Source organism: Pteronotus mesoamericanus, unplaced genomic scaffold (assembly GCF_021234165.1).
Source record: "Pteronotus mesoamericanus isolate MK-2021 breed Mesoamerican mustached bat unplaced genomic scaffold, CSHL_Meso_final contig_90, whole genome shotgun sequence".
Taxonomy (NCBI): domain Eukaryota; kingdom Metazoa; phylum Chordata; class Mammalia; order Chiroptera; family Mormoopidae; genus Pteronotus; species Pteronotus mesoamericanus.
The window spans coordinates 19874626-19900743 of record NW_026555277.1 but is presented as its reverse complement, the minus strand read 5'-3'; the positions used below and the strand labels follow the sequence as shown (position 1 = coordinate 19900743).

The 26118-nt window shown below is 37.9% G+C and overlaps 1 protein-coding gene across 1 annotated transcript in view; it reads left to right on the top strand.

The window, feature by feature from the left end:
* The first annotated feature begins 649 nt into the window (after positions 1 to 649).
* Positions 650 to 26118, top strand: part of ICOS (inducible T cell costimulator) — a 59838-nt gene continuing 34369 nt past the window's right edge. Inside the window, exons 1-3 of the mRNA XM_054586123.1 lie at positions 650 to 753; positions 3247 to 3446; positions 23187 to 23310. Of these exons, the coding sequence (XP_054442098.1) occupies positions 650 to 753; positions 3247 to 3446; positions 23187 to 23310 (428 nt within the window). The remainder of the gene's footprint in view (positions 754 to 3246; positions 3447 to 23186; positions 23311 to 26118) is intronic.

The window sequence follows — 26118 nt, the reverse complement described above, 5'->3', positions numbered from 1 at the left end:
TAAAGCCTGCTTGAGTATGGTTGGCAGGGTAATAATATGGGTAATAATTTGTAGTTTTAATTTGAACATTTTACCTAAAATGTCATATGGTGTGCTTGAGTGTGATATTGTTATGTTACAGAATTGCAAGCTTATGATTTTGTAATAAAAGGCTTTGTAATAAAAAAGGGGGCGTTATTTGTGCCAGACACTGTATATAATTTATTTTGGTGTAATAATATGGTTTGGGAAACCATCAGCCAAGATACCTGACCCCCCACCACACACACACATGTTCTACAACCATTCAGTTCCCTTTGCTTAGGGTCTCTGGTTCACTCCTGCTGGTCCCTGGAGGTATGTGCTAGTTATAGAGGTGGTAAGATTATTCTAGAGGGGAGAATCTTGAAGGCTAACTCTGCTAAGTTGATAATAATTCAGTTCCTTGACAATGGCCTGGATAGTACGTAGATAGTGGGCATTTTTACTTCTGGCTCTTTTATTTAATTTATAGCCCAGTTCCAGACATGTTGCTTCTAATCCTTCTACCCCTTGCTACAGTTTTGAAGGAGGCCAGGCTAACAATGTGCCATTTCTGTGCCCTCAAGAATCAGATCCACCCTTTTTTTTCTGATCTGGCAGAAGGTGAAGAAATGAATTCTCAGGTAGGATGGGGGTCACATACACCCTTTTTGGGCGGTTTCCAGACACAATATTTGGTAGAAAAGGTTCTCAGCCCAGAAGGGTGGAACCAGATTTGATCTCCAAAGTGCGGTAATTAACCGACCTCTCTTTAATTTTTTAAAAACAGGATATTGTTGCTCAGGTGTGTTACATTTGTGGTCTTACTGGGTGTTCTCCCTAACACCAGTGCCGGTGCGAGCCATAGAATCACATTATCAAATGGTGGCCAAGCCTCCTTCCTGCCTGTGACTGGACTTTCTAGACCATGTAATCCAGGCAATGAAATTGCAAAATGTACTTTACTTAAAAATCATTCCTGTTCATCACTCAGAAGTTTCACAGGGCATTTTATTTAAGGCCGTGAATGGAGCCTTCATTCTGGTGGGGCCTCTCTTGATTTCTTTAAGTAGTAAGCTCCTCATCTGTCTTTCACTTCCCATTAGAAAGTGCTGACATTACTTTAAATTTTTTTTTGTATACTTACTACTCTTCATGACTTCTATAGAGCTCCTTCTTATTTTTTCTTACTGTTATTTTGTTTTTTGAACATTCATAGGGTGTTAGGTGTCAACATCAATTAACCTCAACCATAGGCCTTTAATCTTTCATAATGGGGCTTTAAGATCTTTGCAACTACGAGCAGAGAGGTCTGTGATTTGCCAAAATTCCAATCAGTAAGGAAGCCCCTTCCTCCACTCTATTTTGTATTATGGCTTTTCCCCCTTCTTGCTGCCTGACACTTCTGAGAGCACAAGCCTTTGGGAAAATGAAAATTGTCTCCTGTCATCAGAACTTGGGGGCCCTTGCTTTCTAGAGAGCCCACAAAAACATCATTCTGTTCTCATTAAATTCTCCACCTCTTCAAAATCCTTGTGATTTAACAATAGATTTATCTAAACAACATCTTACCTTTTTATTATATCTCCCATTTCATTCTTAAATGTCAGAATTTATGTTTCAAATTCTATTGTAAAGGAGGTTATTATGTTTCGCACTAGTTTATCCACCTCTTCCCCAACTCCAAAAAATAGGCTTAGAAAAGAGACCTTGGTATTTCTTCCTGCTCTGGTAACATGATCCTCCAAAACTTCTGAGCCAGGGGCAGTTATCAAAGGTAGATGTGTTGGAGGCTGTGTGTACACCTCTGCCTCCCTTTTACCCAGACCCAGAAATCCCAGAAATTCAGTGATAGCAGATTATGATGGTTAATTTTACATCAATTTGTCTGGACCATGGGGTCCTCGGATATTTGGGCTAACATTCTTTGGAGTGTGCCTTTGAGGGTATTTTTAGACGAAATTAATAATTAGATTGATAGAATAAAGCAGATCGCTTTCTCTAATGTGGGCAGGCCTCATCCAATCAGTTGAAGGCCTAAACAGAAAGAAAAGGCTAACTCTCCTGCCAGTAAGAAAGAACTCCTTCTGCCTGACTGCTTCCACTGGGGACATTGGTTTTTCTCTGCCTTTGGACTTGAACTGAAATATCAGCTCTTCCTAGGTCTCAGGCCTGCCACCATCAGACTGGAGTGACACATTGACTCTTCTGAGTCTCCAGTTGCTGGTGATAAATCTTGGGATTGTCAGCCTCCATAACGGTGTGAGCCAATCCCTTATTCATTCTCTCTCCCTCTCTCTCTCATACTCTTGCTTATGTTTATCTTTTGATGTTGCAATGGAAATCTTGATTTTTAGATTTTCATGATAAGTGCTATTAGGAGACCATCCCTCTTAGGGTTTAGACATTGGATCACTTGTTTTAATAAACAGACCTGAATTTGAGACCTGGTTTTTATTCCCATCTCTGCCACCAACTAGTTGTGTAATAAAGGACAAATTACTTCTCTCTGTGCTCCATTTTCTTATCCACTGTATGAAGAAATTGCAGTAGGTTATTTTTAATGTCTCTTTAATCTCTAATCCTATGATATTTAAAACTAAAATAATTGATATTCATTCAGAGCATCTTTATAAAATGAAATTTGAGAGAGGGCGGACAAAGATAAAGGGAAGGATGGGATATCTAGGGACTGTGAGGAAACATTGTTTGACATCTTATCTTTCCAAGTATTCTCTTTGTTCTTCCTCTCTTCTGCCCTGAATTTGTTATCATCTGGACTGATTAAATTTACTCTTTGGGCTACAGGTAACTGGAAACACTGGTACAACTAAGGTTCTGTGTCTTGTATCTACCTGCAGCCTCCTAGCTCTGTCTCCATGTATTGGTTCATATGGCAAGATGGTTGCAGTAGTGTCTTGGGGGCAGGAGAGATGAGGGAACTTCACTCAAAAGCCCTTAGTAGATTTTCTCTTATACCTCTTTGGCTAGAACTGGATCACATACTCTCTTCAATAGCAGCTACTGACAAAGGGGAAATGAAATTATCATGGTCTAGACAAATGGTTGGCTAACTATAGCCAATGGGTCACATTCAGCCTGTGGTCTGTTTTTATATGACTCATGATCTAAAAAAAGTTTTTTTACATTTTAAAAGGGTTATAAAACATAAAAGTACAAAACAAAGAATATGTGATAGGGGCTTATGTCGCAGACAATCCCAAAATATTTACTTATGTCCCCTAGCTTAGATGAATCACAGTCTACCTCTAGATATGAGAACCAGGCCAACAGTCCCATGAACTGTGTAAAAGATAAGGTTGGCTATCTGAATAAACACAGTTCTGTTACAAGGAAGAAGGGAGAAATAGATGGGTGTGTAGGCAGCTATTTGGGTTCACAATGCTACCTCTTCTTAGCCTTTCCACTTCTCTCAGATGTGGCAGGTGAGCCAGCACTGCCAAACTGAAACACTGGTAATGATCTATCAAATACAAGATCTGAAGATATTACCTTATTTCTGAGAATTGAGGTTCCCGGATGGAAAGTATTTTGTCTCCTGAATGTTCTGCTTTCTCTGTTTCTAAACAGATTTTCAAGTAATGGTAAGCCTTCTTTTTCCTCTGGAGATCTGAAGAGAGTAGTTTCAGAAGATAGACATTGATCTGCTCTCTCAGGAACACGTTCTCACACGCATGTAATAACACTGAAAGACATACAAAAAGACACCCACCTGAACTGCTCACTCAGAGACCATTCAACAAACTTGTGCACGCTACTATCATGACTTTTGAAAGGAAAGGCTAATTTCAGTTCCTGGGTTAGTTTTGGGCAAGCCCAGGTTGTATGAGGACTAACTGAGCCTGCATTTAACTGATAATATTTCTAATTAGGCATATGTGCTCTTTTCTAAGTTTCTGGTATCCCACTGAGTATAATTGGCTGTTAAATACGACCAGAAGCAAAGAAGACCCTGTGAACACCCTTTGAAAGTGTTAGATTTTGAGCATTGTTTATGATCCTAACAGAGTTTGTCTTGGGGATTAGAGTTCATAGACATGAAGAGTTGAATACTAATAAGCATGCATTTTCTTTAAGCCTATTATTGACTTTGGCACATCAGTCCATATTCTGCAGTGCTATAAATTCCTAAAACCAACTGAGAACGTTGTCATTACAGCCTGTGCCTAGCTAGCCAAGAACAGTGAGAGTGAAAAAGCCTGGTTGTGCCACCAGAAAGAAATTCATAGTTGGAATTTATTCTGCATATGCTCAGTATGCTGAACAAGGGTACAGATTTTCCTGCCCACTAATATTTTTCAAGAGGAAAGTAAATATTAAATACTTTAAAGAGATTATATATAAAGCAAATCATCTAGTTATTTATTCACTCATTTAACAAATATTTATTTGTCGTACTGACACATGGCAGGTCCAGCTTTAGGATGCACCAGGGAAGAAGCAGACAAGGATTACTACCTTCATAGGATCTGCCCTCAGTAAGCTGGAAAAAATTGGGGAGGTGCAGTATCTATATGGCATTAAAGCTATGAGAGAGGATAAGATCACCAAGAAGGTGAGTAGATAGATTATAGAGATTCCCAAGGACTGAGGAGCACTCCGATAACATATGGTAGGAAAGAGTAGCTAGTGAAGGTGGAGGAAATCCAGGGGAGTGAAGTGTTCTGTAAGCTAAGTGAAGTGTTTCAAAGAAAAGAAAATATACAAATGCTTCAGATGCTAACAGACAAGTACAATGAAGACTCCGAATTAACCACAGAATTTCATGACATGGAGGTCATTGCTGATCCTGATAAAATCAGTTTTGGTGGAGGGATGGGGAGAAAGGACTTGACAGGAGTATGTTCAAGATAGAAGGAAAAGGGAGAAATAAATGGACATAATAATAATAATAATAAATCTCTATCAAGGCAACATTCAGTAAAGGATATTACTTATTTGGTCTTTTTGTTCATTTATTGATGACTATATCGTGACTATATCAATATCATGACTATAATTGAAATCAGCAGCCTGTTAGATAAAAATACTAGTCTTCAATAGCTCTCGAGGTTTTGTTTTGTTTTTTAAACCTGAAATTTTAGATGACTGTGTTAATTAGGAAACTAATTTGGCTGCTGTAACAAAGGCCAAAATAGCAGTGGCTAAACAGTATTTACTGAGTACTAGGTAACTAAGATTTCTCTCTCTCTTAGTTAATGGTCCTAGTGAAAGAATTCATGATGATCAGTGATGTAGGGATCCTCCTTGCTCTACCATGCTCAACATATGGCTTCCATCATGTGGTCTATGATGGCTGAGCTAACTTCCACCATGACTTCCAGATTTCAACAAACAGGAAAAGGGAAGTGGACATTTCTGTCTTTTTAAGGATGTGACCTGTAAGTTGCACATCACCTTCTTTTACTTCCAAAACCTAGTTTCATGGCTAAACCTTGGTGCAAGGGTGGCTGAGAAATGGAAGCTCTGGATATATAGTTATGTGTCCAGATATATCTTACTATTACTAAAAGTGAAAAAGGGACAAGATAATGGTGGGTAATTAACAATCTCTGTTACAAAGATTGAAAACAACTGAACTATGGCTATGAAATGAAAACTTTATACATTTTTCTATACAGTTAACTTGAACATAATTGTATTCAAGAAATAATTTTAACGAGGAAAATGGGGAAAGACTCATAGATGGAAAGCAGGATGAAGGCTGGAAGGAAAGGAGGGAGAGGGGGAGGGATTGAGCAAAAAGGAAAAAGGACTCATGGACATAGACAATAGTGTGGTGATTGCTCGGGGGAGGGGAGTATGAGGAGACTAAATAGTAATGGAAAAAAATGCAATAAAGATTAAATTAAAAAAGAAATAATTTAAAATTAAACTTAAGATTTTTCCCCATTAAGAATGAGCCAAAATTGGTCACTACAATAGTTATTCCTTTTGTCTAGCTTGTATCTTGCTTCTACTATCTGTGTAAAATTCTTGTTTTCCAAAAACACGTTTGGTTATGGTGTAGTCTATAACATGCCTGCTGACCGGCTATTTGTTTAATAAGGCTAAGCCTCTCTTTATTTTTTATCTCACTCAGAGATCTTTCTACTGCTTTTGCCCATTGTTTCTTGCTTTAGTACTCCCCAAAGAATATTTTCAAATCCATTTTATGAGACCATTATTACCCAAATACCAAAACCAGACAAAGATATTGTAAGAAGAGAAAATTACTGTTAATGTCCCTTACATATATAGTTGTACAATCTTTAACAAAATAATAGCAAACGGAATCCACCTGCAAATAGGAAGGATTATACACTGAAACTAAATGGGGTTTGTCCCAGGAGTGCAAAGTTGGGTCAACATACAAAAATCAATCAATGTAATGAGTCATATTAATGGAATAAAAAATTGTTTCAATAGATACATTTGACAAAAATCTAGTATCTTTCATGAAAAAAACACTCAACAAACTAGTAATAAGAGGGAGCTTTGTTAACCTGATAAATGTTGTCTATAAAAAACCCTAGTTAACATCATACTTAATAGTGAAAGACTAAAAGTTTTTCTCCAAAGAACAGTAACAAGAGAAGAATGTCTTTTCTTGCCACTTCTAATCAATATTGTACTGGACATTTTAGCCAGAGAAATTAAGGAGGAAAAGGAAATAGAAGCAGCCATATAGGAAAGGAAGAAATAAAACTCTCTCATTTGCATATGATATAACTATATATACATTGTAAAGAATCCACAGGAAATTATTAGGGATAATATACAAGTTCAGCAAGGTTGTAGGATGTTATGATCAATATACAAAAATCCATTGCATCTACTCAAAGTGTGGTGAAGGTTGATAGTTTGCTTCTTCTGGAAAATGCACTTTCTAATGAGCATTCAAGAAGGCTCCTGAGAGTTATATATATCAGAGTGCTTCCTATGTAGCACTCTGAAACCACCCTCTGCCTATAGCATTTTGGGTTCTTCTGTTTAATTTCATGTTCACAATGGAGTAGAGTGATGTTTTTCAAATGTCAGAACAAGAAAGAGGAGTACTTTTCTTTGACAAAGTTTCACTTGTCTGAAGTTAGATGAGAAAAACATGATTGATGTAGTGCACTTTTAACTCCATTTAAAGAACTGTTATTTTGAGAATATATTCTTTCTATGAATATGTCTGGTAATTTATACTATGGTCTTTGTTGTTTTAAAAATATATTTTTAATTTTATTACTTGGCAAAGTGAAAGCTAACAAAGTTCCCCACTGATTAATCAACTTACTTTTTAAAAAAATCTGATCCAACATTTATTTATTTATTTAATTTTTTAAATTGTTCAGATACATTTGTCTCTACCTTCCCGCCACCACTTTCCCCTGGCCCCCTCCCCCACCTCCCTCCCTCAATCCTTTCCCACTTTGGCTTTGTCCATGGGTCCGAAACTTCACTTTTGTCAAATTCAGGACTCTAGGAACTGTATGTGGAAACTACATTAACTATGCTTACTATGTTTTTAGGGCTCTCTCTAACTTTGTCTTAACTGTATATCTATTCTTTCCTAGTTTCATCTTCCTCTTTCTCTTCTTCTCTTTAGTTTATCTAACAAGCTTATGTTCTCAACTCTTTTGTCTCTTATGAACTAGGAAAATGTTGGAGTGGGAAAAACTAGAAAATGGCTTAAAGGGTTTGAGACTGATTAACTTGGAGTCTTAATATCAGTCCTCAGAAATAGAGAGGTTGTAACATGAAGGGCATGAAACTTAAACATTTTTAATCATTAAAATAGGAAGAACTGGGTTAAAATTGTTGAGCATTTGGTTAAGCAACAGGAAGAAATTCATGAAATGGAGAAATTATTAACCTTGGAACAGCCTTCTGAGATCCAGTTTGGAGTTTTCATTCCTATGGAATGCTGGCCAGGTCAATTCACATCTGTCCAAGTTTCAGACATTAAAGTTTGGCCTGGCAACCTCTGAGAATCATTCTAGCTAACTAATTACAAAACATTTTCATGACCTACCTAGCATTCCTAAATGATTTTTTACCTCAGTACATGTGCTCTTGAACTTTCTAAATCAGGTCTATAAATCAATACTGACCCATGGGCTAAAAAAATGTGTGCCTTAACAAATAAAGCGACCCCCAAAAACCCCTAAAGACAAGTATCCAGAGTTTAAAGTATTTCATTGTCAATGTTCTATTGACTTCAATGATTTCATGATTATCTTGTTCATAATGATAACAGCTGGTAAATTTTCTGCTGGCAAGCCAAGAAAAATTTTGGAGAGCCTGAAGTGCTTTGTAGATGTCTTTAGTATAATGAAATAAAAAGTTAAGTATTTTCTAAATATATTCTCTATCTAAAAAGTTATATATTTTCACAACATTGGACTTAGAATCTTGCTTTGAATGGCACTCTTGTTCCTTTTGAACTAAGAAAGTGTTCTCCATGTCTCTATGTAAGGAAAGGAATGAAGGTCCATAGAGGTTGACTGACTGTCTTGCTCAAGGCAATGCAGTGAGGATTAGAAGCCAGATTGTCTGAATTCTAGCCTATCATTCTTTCCATATCATCAAACTCTCTTCCTTAGGATTTTTGCTATGAAAAATAAACTTTAAAGAGAAAGATTCAAGCAGGGTAAGACCAATTGTGGCACATCTCTGAAAGCCTTTTCAGTTTTGATGAAAGATGCCATGATTTAGTTTGCAAAATGAAGCTCTGCTGCTCCACATTCCAACAAATGGTATTGTTTGATCAAACTAGTCTGTGTTCACAGACTTGTGAAGTATTGGAACCTAGGGGACTTTTTAGAGTGTCCGATCTAGAAGCTTCCAAATGATTCAAAGCTCCAGAACTCTTTCTTCAGATGAAACCTTCCATAGAAATCTTTTTTCAAGAGCACTTCCAAACAAAGTTTCTCCCATTGAAATGGGGGCAGGTGTTGGGGTCTGTCTCACTCTCTCTGTCATTCTTCACCCCAGGGACCCCTGTGTTAGAGCATTGGTTTCTATCATGAGCAGTTTAAAGACCAAAGTCCTGGTCTTTGGCCCTCATGTTACCTCTGAGGAAACTGAGAAGATACCTTTGTTTTCTTAAATTATATCCTCAAGTAAATTCTTAAGAAAGCGTGCGTGTAAGGTAAATATCTGATTCCTTTGCAAGTCTGAAAAAGTTTTTATTTGGCCTTCATACTTGATTATGTATATGTAAGTTGAAAATAATTTTATTGTAGAACTTGAAGACATATTGTCATTGGCACAGTAGTTTAATGTATTTTTTCCTCTTTGACAGAATGATTTAAAGTTAAAAAATTCCTTTTGCTATCTATATGCTTGGCCTCTAATATTTATAATTATTTATATTATAGATAAAATAAACACTAAATTTGTGTATGTGTATGAATATGTGCATTCCTTATCACCCTTAGCATGTTAACATTCCACGTAGCCCTTACTTTTTTGGATCCTATTTCACCTGTTTCTGCAGAGGCATGATTTACCTTCATAGCAGCCAGCATTGCCCATCCCTCCCTGCTGTTGCTGCTGCTGCCCTAGAATCCACTGGAAAAAAAAACACCTAAAAAAAACAAAAAAAAACCCTGGAGCTTTTAAATAGTCTATGGGTTCAGTGACACAGGAAGGACAGATGCTATGAAAGCAGGAACAACCAGGAGCTGATTCTGAAGCTAGAGTCTTAGCAAGGACTTCTTCCATATGGTTGTGATGATTAATTAATCTTATGTTCCAATTTGACGAGGCCCTGGGTGCTAATATGTTTGCACAAACATTATTTGGGTGTGTCTGTTAAGGCATTTTTGAATGAGGTGAGCATTTAAGTTGGTAGACTGAGTAAAGCAGATCGCCTCCCTTAATGTGCATGGGCCTTACTAAGTCCGTTGAAGATCTGAATAGAACAAAAAGCTGACCTTTTCCCAAGTAAGAAAGAATTCTCTGTGCTTGCTGATCTTCTTTTGAACTAGGACATTGGGTTTTTCCTGCCTTCAAACTGGAACTGAAACATCAGCGCTTTCTGATTGTAGAGCTTACTGGTCTTTGAACTGGTGTTGTATTGTGTGTTCTCCCAGTTTTCAGTTCTTTGGATCTGGACTGGAGCTGTACCATCAGCTTTTGTGGGTCCCCAGCTTTTTGACTGCAAATCTTGGGCTTGTCAGCCTCCATAATTGCAGGAGCGCATAACACACACACACACACACACACACACACACACACACACACACACACACACACACACACACACACACACACCCCAGTTGGTTCTGTTCCTCTGGAGAACCGTGACTAATACAAAGGTTTCCAAAATGACATTTATCTGTATGTTTTAACATTCCTTTTGCTTCATTGACTGGAATTCTGGTAACTAGTGCCTCATTTAGTTCATCAAGCATTTTCCTTAAAAATAGAAAGAAACAGATGTCTGGGTTCAGTCCAGCATGCAAAGAACTATAGAAAGTACCATCCCATCATAACAAGTAAAGATCTGAACAAACTAAAAACTTAACAGCTCTTCATAGATTCCTCAGAGAGCTGAGGTCACAGGACCAACTGCTGTCCCTAAAATTTGAGAGACAGGTAGATGTAGAGAATCACACTAACCAGGGCAGAAACCTCTTCAAGAATCAGGTTTAGGATAGGAGACCCTGAACTATAATCGATGAATTTCTGGAGGTTCAGTGTAGAAAACAGAATTAGAAACGTTAAGGAGACTCAGTTATGGGGTTCAGAGAAGTCCCTACATTTTTACAAGTTTTACCTCTAGGAGCTCTATCATGTCTCACAGTAAATCTTGGAGAAAGATTCTAGTGTGCTTCTGGCAGAGAAATGGGAAAAGTAACCATTTGGAAATATGCCAGAACATTCTATTCTCCTGATCTCAGGAGAAACTATTTCACCAGAGCTAGTCTGCTGTGGTTTTATCAGAACCTCACTTAGCTGGGTGAAAAGAAAAACCAAACTCAGCCTGCTCTAGCCTTTCATGTAGTTTCTTGGTGAAGGAATTAACCAAACCTAGTGTCCTCCAGCCATCCTGTCCCACCCAAGAGGAGAAAAGGAAACGTGAATCACAGGAAAAGTTTATAGTACAGGGGAATACATTACCATTTACATTGGCACACCCCCTAATGAAATGTTATACTTAGGTATAAACACAATAAAATATATATAAGATCTATCAGAGGTAAAGCACAAAACTGATGAACAAAATCAAAGAAAAGTTAAATAAAGGGAGCGATATTTTATATTCATGGATGGGTACACTCAATATTGTCAAGATATCAATTCTTCCTAAATTTATCTATAGATTCAATGCAAGCCCAGTCAGCATCTCAGAAATATTTTTGTGAATGTGTACAGACTGATTCTAAAGTTTATATGAAGAGGCAAAATACGTAGAATAGCCAATTCAATACTGAAGGAGAAGAACACAAAGGGTTGTTGCGGCTTGACTTCAAGATTTATTATAAAGCTACAGCAATCAGACAATGTTATTGGTAAAAGAATAAACAAATACAGTCATATACCACATAACTTCTCAGTCAACAATAGACCTTGTATACGATAGTGGTCCCATAAGATTTTAATGGAGGTGAGAAATTCTTATTGCGTAGTGACATCTTAGCCATTATAAAGTCAGAGCACAATGCATTACTTATGTGTTTGTGGTGATGGTGGCATAACAAACCTACTGCATTGCTAGTTATATGAAAGTACAGCACTTCCAATTATGTACAGTACACAATACTTGATAATGACTATGTTAGTGGTTTTGTGTTTACTAAACTATACTTTCTTATGATCATATCAGAGTGTACTCTTTCTACTTATAAAAAAATTTTGCTGTGAACCAGTATGCCGTGTTATTCTGGCAGTAGCCCCAGACATCTCGTGTTTACCACATCTCTTGATTACATCATGTTCTCTCGTGTATGATTTAATCTTCTGTATTTTTTGTACAGTGACACATTGTATAGGCTTGTATTCTAGGAGCAACATAGTATGTACCACGTAGCCTAGGTGTGTAGTAGGCTATTCCACCAGGTTTGTGTAAGTACACTCTATGATGTTTGCTCAATAACAAAATTACCTAATGATGCATTTCTCAGAAGGTGAACCCATCATTAATCAGCACATGAATGTGGATCAATGGAATGAGTTAGAGAGCCCATAAACGGACACACATAAATATAGTCAGGTGAACCCATCATTAATCAGCACATGAATGTGGATCAATGGAATGAGTTAGAGAGCCCATAAACGGACACACATAAATATAGTCAAAATATCCTTTGACAAAGGAGCAAAGGTCATACAATGGAACCAAAATAGTTTCTTCAACAAATGATGCTGAAACAACTGGACATCCCTATGGAAAAATAAATATAGACACAGACCTTAAACTCACAGACCTAAATATAAAACATAAAACTATAAAGCCCCTAGAAGATAACATAGAAGAAAAACCAAGATGACCGTAGATCTGGCAATGACTTATTAGGTATGGCATCAAAGGGATGGTCTATGAAAGAAATAATCAATTATGTAGTATAGTGATAAAGAAAGATTCCTTCATCAAAATGAAACACGTCTGCTCTGTGAAAGACAATGTCAAGGCAATGAGAAGACAAGCTGCAAGGTGGGAGGAAACATTTACAAAAGACAAATATGACAGATGACTTATCCAAAATATACAAAGAAGCTTTTAAACTCAACAATAAAAAAAAAAGAGCCTGATTAAAAAATGGGGCAAAGACCTGAACAGACATCTCACCAAAAAAGGGATACAGATAAGCACATGAAAAGGTGTTCAACAACAATGAGTTACCACTGCATACTCATTAGAATGGCCTAAATCCAGAACACTGACATGATGTAATGCTGACAAGGATGTGGAGCAACTTTCATTCATTGCTGGTGGGAATGTAAAATGGTACAGGCACTTTGGAAGACACTTTGGCAGTTTCTTACAAAATTAAACATACTCTTACCACATAATCCATCAGTTATGTTCCTTACTACTTTTTCCAAATGAATCAAAAACTTATGTCTACACAAAAATCTGCACACATATATTTATAGCAGTTTTATTCATAATTTCCAAAATGTAGAAGCAACCAAGCTGTCATGTAGGTGAATGAATAAATAAATTGTGGTACATCCAGACAATGGAAATTATTCAGTACTAGCAAAGAAATGAGCTGAAATAAGCTATTAAGCTACTTAATAAAAAACATGGAGGAAGCAAATATTATGAAGTGAAAGAAGCCAATCTGAAAAGCAGTATACTGTATGATTTCAACTACTGTATTTTGCCATGTGTAATGTGCACCCATGTTTTTGTGCACATTATACACAGGATTATTGTACCCATTATTTTACTCATGGTATGTGATCATTATACCCATGTATAATGCACATCCTTAAGTTTTCCCTAAAAAATTAGGGCAAAAAATTATATTACATATGGCAAAATATGTGTATAGCATTCTGGGAAAGCAAAACTATGGAGGCAATAAAAGGATTAGCTGTGCCCAGGATTAGAGGAGAGGGAGGGTTGAATAGATGTTGAATAGGTTTGTGGGGCATTGAAATTCATCTATATAATTCTAAAATAATTGATACATGCCATTATACATTTGTCAAAATTCATAGAAAGTACAGTACCAAGAGTGAACCCTATTGTAAACTATGAACTTTGGGTGAGAATGATATGTCCAGATAGGCTCATTGACTTTCAATAAATGTATCAGTCTTATGAGATTGTGATGGTAGGGGAGGCTGTTTATGTGTGGGGAACATTGGTTATATAAAAACTATAATTTCCACTCAATTTTGCTGTGAACCTAAAAGTTCTCTAAAAATAAAGTGTATTAATTATGTATATATGTATATACATATGTATGTATATATAATTAGGTATATGTGTGTGTATCTGCATATATACACACATGTACATATGTACACATTTGGGATAATATGGACATTTTAATGGCCATTCACAAATTAGTGTGAATTAGTTTGTGTGTGGAGGGGAATCATTTTTCTTCTACCACAGGGGACAGTGAGCTTAGATTATGGGTAGTGAAAGGAAGAGGATGGTAACTTTAGAGTTTAGAGAAATATAATAGCTCTGATACTTGAAGGAGAAATTAGCAAGTGGTACAAAGTAGAGGAGTTAAAATGGTACCAATATTAATTTTTGCCAATTTAAAAATGGTGTGTAGGGTTGGACTTATGTCATGTAAAGGCATTGTTGTTTTGATGTATATACATATATTCTTTTATAACACAATCATTAGCACAAAAGGAATTGAGATGTGAAACACTTCTTTTCTAACACTTTCACCCCTCATTTCCTTTTCTTACATTGACTTATTACATTAACTAGAACTTCTAGAATAATGTTGAATAACAGAGAAAAATAGTTGTATTCCTAGCCTTGTTTTTGACTTTAATTTGAATGCATCCTGAGTTTCAGTCTTAAAGGTAATGCTTACTGTTTATTTCTGTTAACAATCCAGGATTAGAAAGACACATCCATAAGAATAAAGTATATTAAGAGCTTTTATTAGAAATGACTATTGAATTTAATCAAATATCTATTAATTAATTTAAATTATTTAATTTTATTTACTGTAACTTCTGTATAAATTTTATAGCTATATATAGGTACACTTACTTATACACATGTATAATTTTCATAGATGCAAAAATGTGTGGTATATGTACTTTTTACATTCTTACCATATTTTCTTCTATAAACTAAACTAACAACCTAAGATGTAGCCTTCCATGTTTTTTCCATAATTATGTAATTCTTTACATATGTTCATTTCCTATATTGTTTTAGAATTTGCTTTTCTCATACAACAATACTTGGAAATCCTTCCAAGTTAAACAGATGTTACATTTTAGTTTTGTCTCTGTTATTTATTAATTGTACGTCCTTGGGTAGGTTAAGTAACCTCTCCAGTACACGTTTTTCCACCTGCACATGAGGATAATTATTCCTCTGTCCCAGGAATATTTTGAGAAACAAATGATATCATATAAGAGAGGGGGAACCCTCCCAAACTAACCAGAATTATCTTCCGGAGAGTGGGCCCCTTGTAGTACAGGCATTCCCTGCTAAGTGAGTGCTCTAGGAACCGGTCTCTATCAGTGTACCAGCTGGTAGTGTTGTGAGATGGTGTGTTTACCTTCAGTAAATTTTTGTGAAGACTCTTTCAATGCATCTGCCCATTTCGTGATGGGTGCTTTATGAGTGCACCTGCCCACACCAACCTGAGTGTTCAGCAGTTTTTGACCAAAAACTCATGACCCCGGCACCCCACTCTGCCTATTCACTGGATCTGACACTGAGCAACTTTTTCTTGTTTGTTTCCCTGGATGAAAAAAGTCCTCAAAGGAAAATGTTCTGCTGACATGGAAGAGATGAAAAAAAAAAATGGCAGAAGCAGTAAAAGGCATCAAAATCGATGAGTTTAGAAACTGTTTTGAGCAGTGGAAAAATAGGCCTCAATATGTGTATTGCATCAAATGGAGAGTACTTTGAAGGTGACTAAAGTTTAAACACATTTTTTGAAATAAAATACATAATTTTTATAAATAAATTCCAGTTTTGGGAAGTCCTTCTTCCCCCTTGCTGTATACAAGTGCTAAACATGGAATCCGGCTCTAAAGAAGTGTCACTTAATCTCATGCCCTGCTCAGGGACAGCAACTTGTTTTATTTTCCTTTTGGCAGTCATGGTTTTGGCCTGATAATTCATAACTCAGCCAATGCCTGAGAGCTTGAGGAGGGGCTGTGAGGATACCCTGGATTGTAGTTTGGTTCAGAGCAGCAGTTCTGGAGCCTATGTCCTGGTTTTGAATCCATGCCCCCTGACTTCCTCAGTATGTTTGTTTCCTTGAACAAGTTTCTTAACCTCTCTGTGCTTCAATTGCCTCATTTTTAAAATGGAAATAATAACAGTACCTATCTGTTACACCTATCGTGGGTGTAAATGAAATGGTGCATGTGACGCACTTGGGAGAGTGCCTGGTACACTGAAAGCACTCGGTAGGAACAGGCGAGTACGGTGAAAGGGCACAGGCTTTGAAGTCAATTGGCTTCTGTCTGCTGTGTGACTTGGGTCGTATTTTGATGAGCTGTGTAATCCCAATCTTCAGCTGTAAAACAAGGGTAATAATACACCTTACTTGGGCCTGTCCTGGACTTTCAGAATGTGTGTTCTCAGTGAGCTGGGTCATACCTGCTTCCTGACTGTCCAGTCTCTTCAAGTGGTTCATGACATATCCCAGTGGACACCAGGGACTTGACCTGTTCTCAGCAGCCTCTGCCTCCCCTTTTTGTTTCATTCTTGCATGTGGGGATACGCATTTTATTTCAAGTTACTCATCTTGCTCTGTGGGGTACAGATTTACTGCTGGTCAGATGAGCTCAACAGGTGGACAATAAGGTGTGTTTGCAGTCAAAGGATGTGGGAATGTGACCAAGATGAGCCTGGTGGATGTATATCAATTTCAGTTGCCTTTCTTGCCCTCTCTGGGGTATTACGACCCTCCAAGGAGGTCTCAGTTTTCTTCTCAGATGTCTGAGGTGAAGCTCTCTCACTAATCCCCAAAGCAAAGCAAGACAAAAACTGCAAAGGCGGCCATTTCCTTCAGTGCAAACACAAAATATTTTCAAGAGAGTAATTCAAGGAAGGATATCACTACAAGAAATAATGAGTTCATCTCTTCTTGTTGAGATTTGCTTGCTTCTGATGGCAATACAGGAATTCACAAAATTTGCTCTATGGGCCTGTATTAAAACGGTGGTTTTTCTTTTTTTTTCTTCCCAAAATCTTGCCCCTTACACTGCGCTGCGCACTTGCCTATGAAATGAACCACATCCCCCACCGTGGAAGAAACAAAAGCGGTTTAAAGTTGTGAATTTTGTGTGAATTACGATTCAGCAGCACTCCCTAGTGGCTGAATTTGGGCACTGTAGAAGGCTCTGGGATGTAATCTTGAGATTTCAAAGCAGGAAACTTAAGAGAAAAATTAAATTTTTTTTTAACATTTAATAATATTAGCTACGTCCACCACTCCAAGTATGTCTAATTATATAGAACTCTTTTTAATCACTTCATTACTTTTTGTGAGGCAATTCAATGAAGAAAGAGAAACAACTGTGTCCTTCTGCTTTAGTCTCAGGAGCCATCAGAATATTTCATTTGGGCAACGTTTCTGTCTCTCTCCACTTAAGCAGCACAGTCCCAGGAAGTGGTGCCCAGTTCTACTCCTTTATTAAAGAAGATTCTGTCATTCAGCCACTGGAATGCATCTTGATGAGCACAATGGATTTTGTATTCAACCACAGGCAGCTCTGTTTTGATAATCACTTCCCAAGCTATGGAGGCTAAGTATTGGTGCTACTTGCAAAAATAATTATCCCAGATAATTACAAATAGGTCAGATACTCTGGTTTCTCCATTAGACGTTCTATCTAATTAAGAGTTACTGTATATTGCCTACACAGATGACTAGGTTTTCCATACTTGGAGCCTAACCCATTTTGTACTTTGTACTAAAGTGACACCATTTCCTTCCTAAAACCTGCTGATGGATAGAATCTCTATAGCATTGCACTGATTGTTTAAAAATATTAAACATTAAAATCTGATGAAATGAAAGACGTAAGCATTTGAGCCAACTAGAGAATGTAGAGTATAATGGAGAGAGAGTGAGTAAAATATGTGAATCCCAGCCTCTGATAGTTGCTATTTTCTTGAGCCTTAGTTTTCTTATCAGTAAAATGGAACTGTTATAACCACTAAGTGAAATAACATGTGTTGAATTCTTAGCATAGTGTACAGAAGCTTAAATATCAATTTTCCCACTCTATATCATGTAGAAAAAGAGAAAAACTAAAACAGAGTTTACTGTTGAGAAAGCTTGAGCTGTGGGATTTGAATTAACTGGTGCTGTGGCTTTAAACAAGTGTAGTTAGTGGTTGTAGACCCTGGCTCTGGAATTCTTTCGCTCTGTTCGAATTCTGGATCTGCCACTTAACAAGCCGAGGGACCTTGTGGAACTTACAATCTCTTTGCTGCTCAGTCTCCTTGGCTGCAAAGCAGGGATAATGACAGCATCTATCTTATCAGATTGTTTAGGGGTTAAGTGATTTAATAATTGAGGGAAGTGTTTACAAAAGAATCTGGCATAGAGTAGGTTCTCAATAAATGTTAGTTGTTACTAGTATTAAAAGGCGAAAATGTCAAAACAGCGTAGAAAAACATAATTAAATACATATATTTCTGTTATGAACATGCTCTTTTAAGTCACATGCTTATTATTTTATGAATGGTATCAACTAGCACTATCTGATAGAATAGTATTGTGAACCATGTATGTAATTAAAATGTTTACAGTAGCCATGTTAAATAAAAGTAAAAATCAGCAGCAACAAGACATAGTGACATCATAAAATTCTTGAAAAGATGCACTGAAATGGACATTTCTCAGCTGTGATTTTTCTTTCCCTAAAGCCATAACCTCATTCCAGCCATGAGAAAACACCAACATTGAGAGAGATTCTGTAAGATCACAGATAAGTACTCTTTATAACCATCAAGATCATGAAAGGCAAAAAAGGGCTGAGGAACTGTCATAGAATGGAAGAGACTAAGGGAACACGACAACTAAATTCAATGTGATATCTTGACTGGGATCCTGAAACCAGAAAAAGGACACCAGTGGATGAAGGTGGTACAGTTTGATTACAGAATGGTGTTTAGTTAATAGGATTGTATCAATGTTAATTTCTTGGTTCTGGTCATTGTACTGAGGTTATATAATATATTAACTTAAAAGGAAGCTAGCTGAAGAGTATATGGAAATTCTATACAATTGTGCAACTTTCAGTAAGTCTAAAATTGGTTCAAAATAAAATAATTCAAAAATTAAATAGAAACAAGTGAATTTGGTTTTAAGAATATATTTTATTTAACCCAATGTATCCCAAATGTTATCATTTCAAAATGTAATCAGCATAAAATTCTTAATAGTGGATTTCATTTTTTTGTATTGTCTTCAAAAATCTGGTGTATTTTACATTTCGATTTGCTCAGTAGCCACATGTGTCTTGAGGCTGCTGCACTGGGCAGAACATGGGTGGATGCAGTGATGGGATGTTACCCAGGGATCCATTGACTCCTTGTTAGCATTTCTCTGGAGTAATGTGTCTCCCAGTTCTGGCCATGGGCCTTCCCCTTAGAACTCCTCCTTAGAACTCCTAGAGGTGATTAACTCCTGGGAGGAGGAGAGCTCAGGTTAGCTAAAGTCTTATAACATTGCTGGCTGGTCTAATGAGAACATGTATTAATTTGTAAAGAGTGTGGTCCTTTCTGGGGGAGTGAGGTGCTCACAGCCCCAGTACTTTCTAACGTGTGGGATAAACAACCCTGGCTGGTGTGGCTTGGTGGACTGAGTACTGACCTATGAACCAACAGGTTGTTGGTTTGATTCCCAGCCTGGGCTCATGCCTGGGATGCAGACCAGCTTCCCAGTTGGGGGTATGCGAGAGGCAACTGATGATGTCTCTCTCACACCTTGATATTTCTGTCCCTCTCTTTCTCTATAAATAAATAAAATTAAAAAAATGAAGTGTGGGATAAGTACCACTAGTTTTAAGAGGCGTGTAAGAAAAATGATTTCAGGTGGTACTTACACATTTCATTAAATTACATTCACTCGGAACGTGAGAATATTTTTTTTCCTATTTCAATTCTCTTTCATTCCTTTTGATTATACCAAAAATCAGGTCTCATTTAGTGCTCTTATATCTTAGTGCCTCCCCAACGTTTGCTAATCTCAAACTCTCTCTTTCCCTGGCTAGAATTGAAAACATTACTTGTTTCTAGTCCATTTGTTTTTGCCATCACCTTTTATTTGTGGAAAATAATACTGGCTCTCCATTTAATTACTGATATAAAATTAATTTATTTAAGTTTTAATTAAAAATATAAATATGGGAACAAATTTAATAAAAATAAAAATATTAAGATAATTGTAAACCAAGTGGACCTGGGAAATAGAAGAAACAGAAACGAAAACAAAACCAACCCCCATCCCCAAACCATCAAGTGATCATAAGAATGTTCGAAATTTGGGGAACTTGAGATCAATTCTCAGTTTCAGATATGTGCCCTTAAAGAAACCTCTAAGAAAACAATTAAGTCTGAGGAGGCAGAAAAGGGTGATTCGATAAATTATCTCCCTCATTAAATTTTTTCTTAGGGAGATTGCTTTTCTCCTCTCTTCCGCCTGGTAGTCTCTCTCTCCCCTTTCAAGTGTTATTCCTCCTCCCTGGTGATGCTTTCTTGCTCCCACCCATGGTTTTCTCTTTCATGTCCCACCCTTTAGCTGAAGTTCTGACTCTCTTCACCTGTCAATCACTGCTCACCTCTGACTTTTTGTGTTCTGACATCTGATAGATCAGGATGCAGCTTCTGAATCCTTGGGATTTCTGCTTCCTTTGGCATCTTTAAAAGGGGATCCTGGATATTTTTTAAAAATTCCTTTGAGCTTACTTTAACACTTTCTGGGTTCAAATTCTGGGCAACTGGAGGGTACTGTTCTCCACAGAGGGAAACATTTCCCATGGCTTCCTTGGAGCAGGTAAGTGAGTTTTCCAGGTTATGGCACACATAGTTTTTCTTATCTTATGCACCAAAGGGCAGCAAAATGATACTTCTAGAATCTGGCTTGGACAATTTATGTCCTTGAAGGATATTATTGCATCAAATTCTGGGGGTATTTAAGGAAAACACTGTCAGTGCGAAACTAAGTATATCAAATAAGGCCGTCAATTTGGAAATGATTTGGGCAAAAGTAATTTTCTCTCTCTTCTACCATTGTTATAGATGGATTATGACAGGAATTAAAGATTTGCTGAAGGTTTTCCCATTATGAGATAATATAAGAAAAGTTTTCACCTCAGATCTGAAAATAATGTCATTTTGCTTTTAGCTCATTTCATGGACTCTTCTCCTTTCTTACCTTTCATATCAGTCATCTTTTTATATTCAGTTTTTGAGCACACATAATAAGAAATAGTTTTAAATATTTACTAAATCTTAAAGGTCAAGCAAGAGAAAGTCTGAAGTGGTTTTTTAAAAGGTAATTCACTCTTTGCTTATTCAAAACAAAACCCACTAAGAATGCTGGTGTCACAAAACCTCAGCGCCACCACAGGCCCAGCTTAGGGCCCCTCAAAGACAGCTAGAGGTTTGACCAGCTAACCGCGTAGGTCACCCCCTGATTCACACAGGCATTCCCAGCCCTTTCATTGGCTGTTTAAGTGTTGCAGGAGGTAGACCTGAGGCCTGCAGATAAAAGGTGAGAACTCATGCTATTTCCCTGCTCCCTTAACACCCGCAGTTGCTGATACTTGCTGAGCAAATAAACTGTATTACATACTAGTGGAAGTACTTAACTTGTGTTATCTAATTCCAACAACAAATGAATGAGGCAGGCACTGTCATTATCTTCATTTTACAGATGAGAAAACGAAACTTGGAAGTCGTGACTTACTTACGGGCCAGCAGCTAGTAAGACCAGAAGGTTGGGTTCAAATCCAGAAGGCCTGGTTCCAGAAGCAAATCTCCGTTTCTGCACCAGGCAGGTGGACCCTCTGGATGAAGCACTGTTGCTCCAACAGAATTTAGAGCCAACAAGAGTCTGTGAAGAGAATCCAGGTTTTGTGCTTTGAAATCAAGTTGTATTTTATTGGAAACATGCCTAGGCAGGGGGTGTAATAAATATCACATTTAAGAATGTGGCAAAACTTCTAATTTTATGTAGTTGAAAGAAAAACTCCTAGAAATTATTGTTAAGAACATGGAGCCTCACTAAATTAAATAAAAATGAACAACTCTGGAACTTGGAACTAAAATGAGACAGTGAAACAAATGACTCCATTAATGGGGTTTCTGTCATATATGTTATTCCATTTCTGAGGCTGAATTCTCTAAAATGTTAGCAATTTGCTTTTGATTTTCATTGTTTTTTAATCAGTCCCATATCTAATTGATGCTTTTATATTTATTTCTAAGGCAATGAGTTCCCAAGCACAAATACCAAAGGAGAATTCTATTACTTTTTAATAATTGCAATAGGAGGAGGAGGTATCCCAGCAGTATTTATTCCTCTAGAGAGAAAAAAATAAATGTGTGGGGCTCTTTCTTTGCTTTGCTTTCCATTGCTGTTTAGATAGAAATTTCCTTATTCATGTAATGCACTGACAAAAACCACACTGAAGAGACCAATTTTCAGCAAGCAAATCCTGCCAATTAAGGAGTTTTGGGTAGGTCAGGGTATGAAGGAGATCCAGAAGTTTTAGATAAGGCTTTACAAACAACCTTTGTTGAAGTAACACTTATGGGTTAGGTATGGAACCAACCTCAACATTCCAGGGATCTCATCTTACTTTATTTTATTTCTTTCTCTTCACATCAGTTGACGTTCCTCTTTGCTCAGTGATCCTTGTACAGTAGCATTGTGTGAGGAGAGAAAACAAGTTAAGTCCTAAAAGGCCAAATCCTTGCTTTAGGAATGGAGCTTTGTCCTATTATTTGGTAGGATGAGCAGTAGACCAACCATAATTTAATTTGGAAAAATGGCTATGATATAAATGCACTAGCAATTTTTTTGTCCAGAATGATGGACTTAATGACATACACAAATGGATAGATTTTTAAAAGTGGTTACCTCTTCTTAGGATTTATATGTGAAATTTGCAGCTTCATGATGCTGAAACAGTGGATTGATTTGGTTTTCTTGGATGGTGGAGGAGGATTTGGAAGAAAAGTCTTTTTTTCCAGGAAAACATGGCGGGGAGGGTATATTAGTTTGCTAGGGCTGCCCTAACAAAGTGCCACAGACTGGCTGGCTTATTCAACAGAAATTTCTCACAATTCTGGACACTCTAAGTTCCAGATCAAAGTGTTGGCAGGATAGGCTTCTTCTGAGAGCCATGAGGAAAGGCTCTATTCCAGGCCTCAATCCTTAGCTTTTATTTTAATTAAATGATTTTTTAGGAACTTTATTTTTTCATCAACCGAATTTCCATGTTCTGTTTAAGACGAGCTTAAGACCACTCAGTGGTTGCTCCCACACTTTCAGTGGCCGAGCAGTGGGAGCTGCAGACCGGTCTTCAGCGCCGGGCTGAGCGCTCCGCCTTCAGCAGGAAGCGCGGAGCAGGCACGGAGGGCACCCGCACGCCTTCAGACCAGTCTGCAACTGTGGGGTGAGTAGCAGCAAATTCAGGAGCTGGAGCAGTCCTTTCACCCTGAAACTCCTCCTTGGTCACAGCCTTTTCAGCAGCCGCCTGCTCTTCCTTTTAAATCTCTTCAGGATCTCCGTGGAAGGAGAGATCTAGCGTGGCCTCCTTCCTGGAGGTGCTCTTGGGCGATGGGGCCACGCATGTGCAGAACTTCCCGGACCAGCGTCCACCACATCAGAGTCACTGAGTGAGCTCCTTTGTTGTTGCACTTGATGGCAAAGTCCACAGAGTGCAGAGGCGCAACTTGTGACACAGGGCATTGGTAGGTGGGTTAACTTAAGGCATCTGTGATAAGCTGGCAGTTCGTCTTGGTTGGACTCAGTAACCACCAGAAGTTATGGCTTCGAGAAGGCTGCCTGCACCTGGTTAGTGGAGTTTTCAGAAGTGAAGTGGCAGCAATAGAAGTGGCTCCAAAGGCAGCAGCAAACTTCAGCACAGCCTGCTGGTCACTATTTCTGGAGGACAGACTGTGACTGAGATCCAAGCCAGATTAATGGCACGAGCTGCCAGCAGAAGCTTCTCTCAGGTTCTCTTTGTGGTGAAGATGCCATCACTCTTCCTGCTGTAGATATATTTTCTATTTGGAAGTCAAAGTTGGTGGCACCAAATGTGTTCCTGTTGCAAGGAATATGTGGACATCCTCCTCTATTTGCAGGGCATCAAGGTCTCTGGGCATTGTGAACATTTCTCTTTATATTATGATGGGAACCCAGAACAATGCCTCATGGATCCCTTTTTAGGCCACATGGCTAATTTCTTCTTATGTCATCACATCATATCTCCTCTGTGCATGTCCATCCTAATATTCTCTTCTTGTAAGACACCAGTTATATTGGATTAGAGTCCACCTAATCCAAAAATGTCCTCATTTTTACCTTACTCACCTCTTTAAGGGTCTTGTCTCCAAATACAGTCAAATTCTGAGTCCTGAGGTGGGAGGGTGGCTAGGACTTCTACATACAAATTTTCAGGGAGAAACAATTCAGTCCCTAACCATGGGTAGCCTCATTTATTCTAGGCTGCAAGAGAAGAAAGGCTTAGTTTTAAAGTTAGTCTTTAAAGTTATAATTTGAAAAAGCCTATTTTTGGTACACAAAGTTTTTTATTCCCCCTGGATCCTTCGTTGTATTGTCACCATTTTCTTTATCCTTATCAGACTCTGCCTCACTGCTCTGTCTCCCTCAATCACCGGTCTTATCTCTCAAGAGAGAATCTGATGGCAATCTCTCCTGGAGTGAAGAAATTTTAAGCCAGAGAGATTTGTGTGTTATGTTCCTCTTTATAAAGCATAATGAAAGGCTTTATCTCCACTTAAAGGAAATTCACTCATCAATGCATAGATCAATAGGCGAGGGGTGGGGTGAGACGGAGCCCTTTTCCTTGCCTCACTGCTGAACTAACAATTAACATACAGCCAGGCACTTACAATTAATCCCTTTACAAAATCGGTCCTTACATCTATGGGGGACTTTCCCTCTTCAAGGGAAAGAGGCAGTAAACTCAAGCAGGAATAACTGAAGGAAGTTTAATAAAGAGATTATTTGAAAGATATAAGCAGGTTTAAAGAAAACTAGCATGAGATGGAGGAACATACCAGGGCAAGCAGCGGAAGGAAGCCATTCCACCTCTAGACCTGAAGGCCAAGGAGAGGGAATGTTACCAGAACCCAGACAGAGTTGTAGGAGTAGCTGTATCTGGGAGAGAAGGCTTTCTGCCGGAAGCTATGGTTTTGAAGGGAGGCCCAGGGAATTACTACTCAAATTCACTTTCTTCCTGCCCTGCACTCTCCCAGGAGAGCTCTCACAGCTGAAAGCTAATGGAAGCCAGAAGCTGACAGAGTTGATGTGGTCAGTAGGTTCATCCTCCTAAAGCACAGAGCAGAGTGGAAGAGATCCTTCTCCTCAATGTGTTTCATTTTTTGTTGTTGTTGTTGCAAATGAGGTAACTATTCAAGGCCTTGGAACTAACAATGAGTGCTAATTTTAGGCTCTCATTTTCTCCTCTATTTTGAATGATGAAATGACTAAGAGAAAGTTCCTGTTAATCACTGTCAGAGATTTAGTCTAAATGTCTGGTTCTACATCCTACCACAATGAGTTTTCATACTGTGCCTTGAACATTTATTTGGTCCCCAGTGTCAAGATGAAGGAAACATTTTCCCGTCTTTGCAGACTTCTGCCGCTTTTGTCTGCCCGGTGTTCTTTTTCCTCTTTTCTGATAACAGCACCTTGATTTTCCTTTGGGGGCCACATTTTCCCATCTCTTAGTTCATGGTGTTGGGCTGGGGCATAGATCTCTAAGAATGGAGCCCACAGGTAACAGCAATCAAGGACTCTGCATCTTTTTTGCCACAGAGATTATTTTTTTTAAAAAAAGAAAAAGGCATGTGCCCCATTAATATATGGCATCAGACATAGGACTTCTGCTGATGCAGTGTATTCTTTTTATAAACTGTCACAGTTGCAAAGGTGGGGGGATATAAAGCCAGAGTTCCTTGAAATAACCTGCTTCAATGTGAGGCCAAAACAGAAAAGAGTAGAAAGGAGACACCAGTAATGGTAGATTCCTGGATCTAGCTGTACCTGAAGTTCTCTTGAACTTTTAGTTGCATGACTCATGATTTCTTTTCTTAAGCCAGTCTGGGTTTCTGTGACTTATAATAGAAATTCCTGAATAATATATTCTCTGTGATTTTAAAGTCAATATTACTTTACGTTGAGGTCTACATATCTTATTTGCTATTGGATGGCCTGGGTTTGGTCTGTGCTTTAG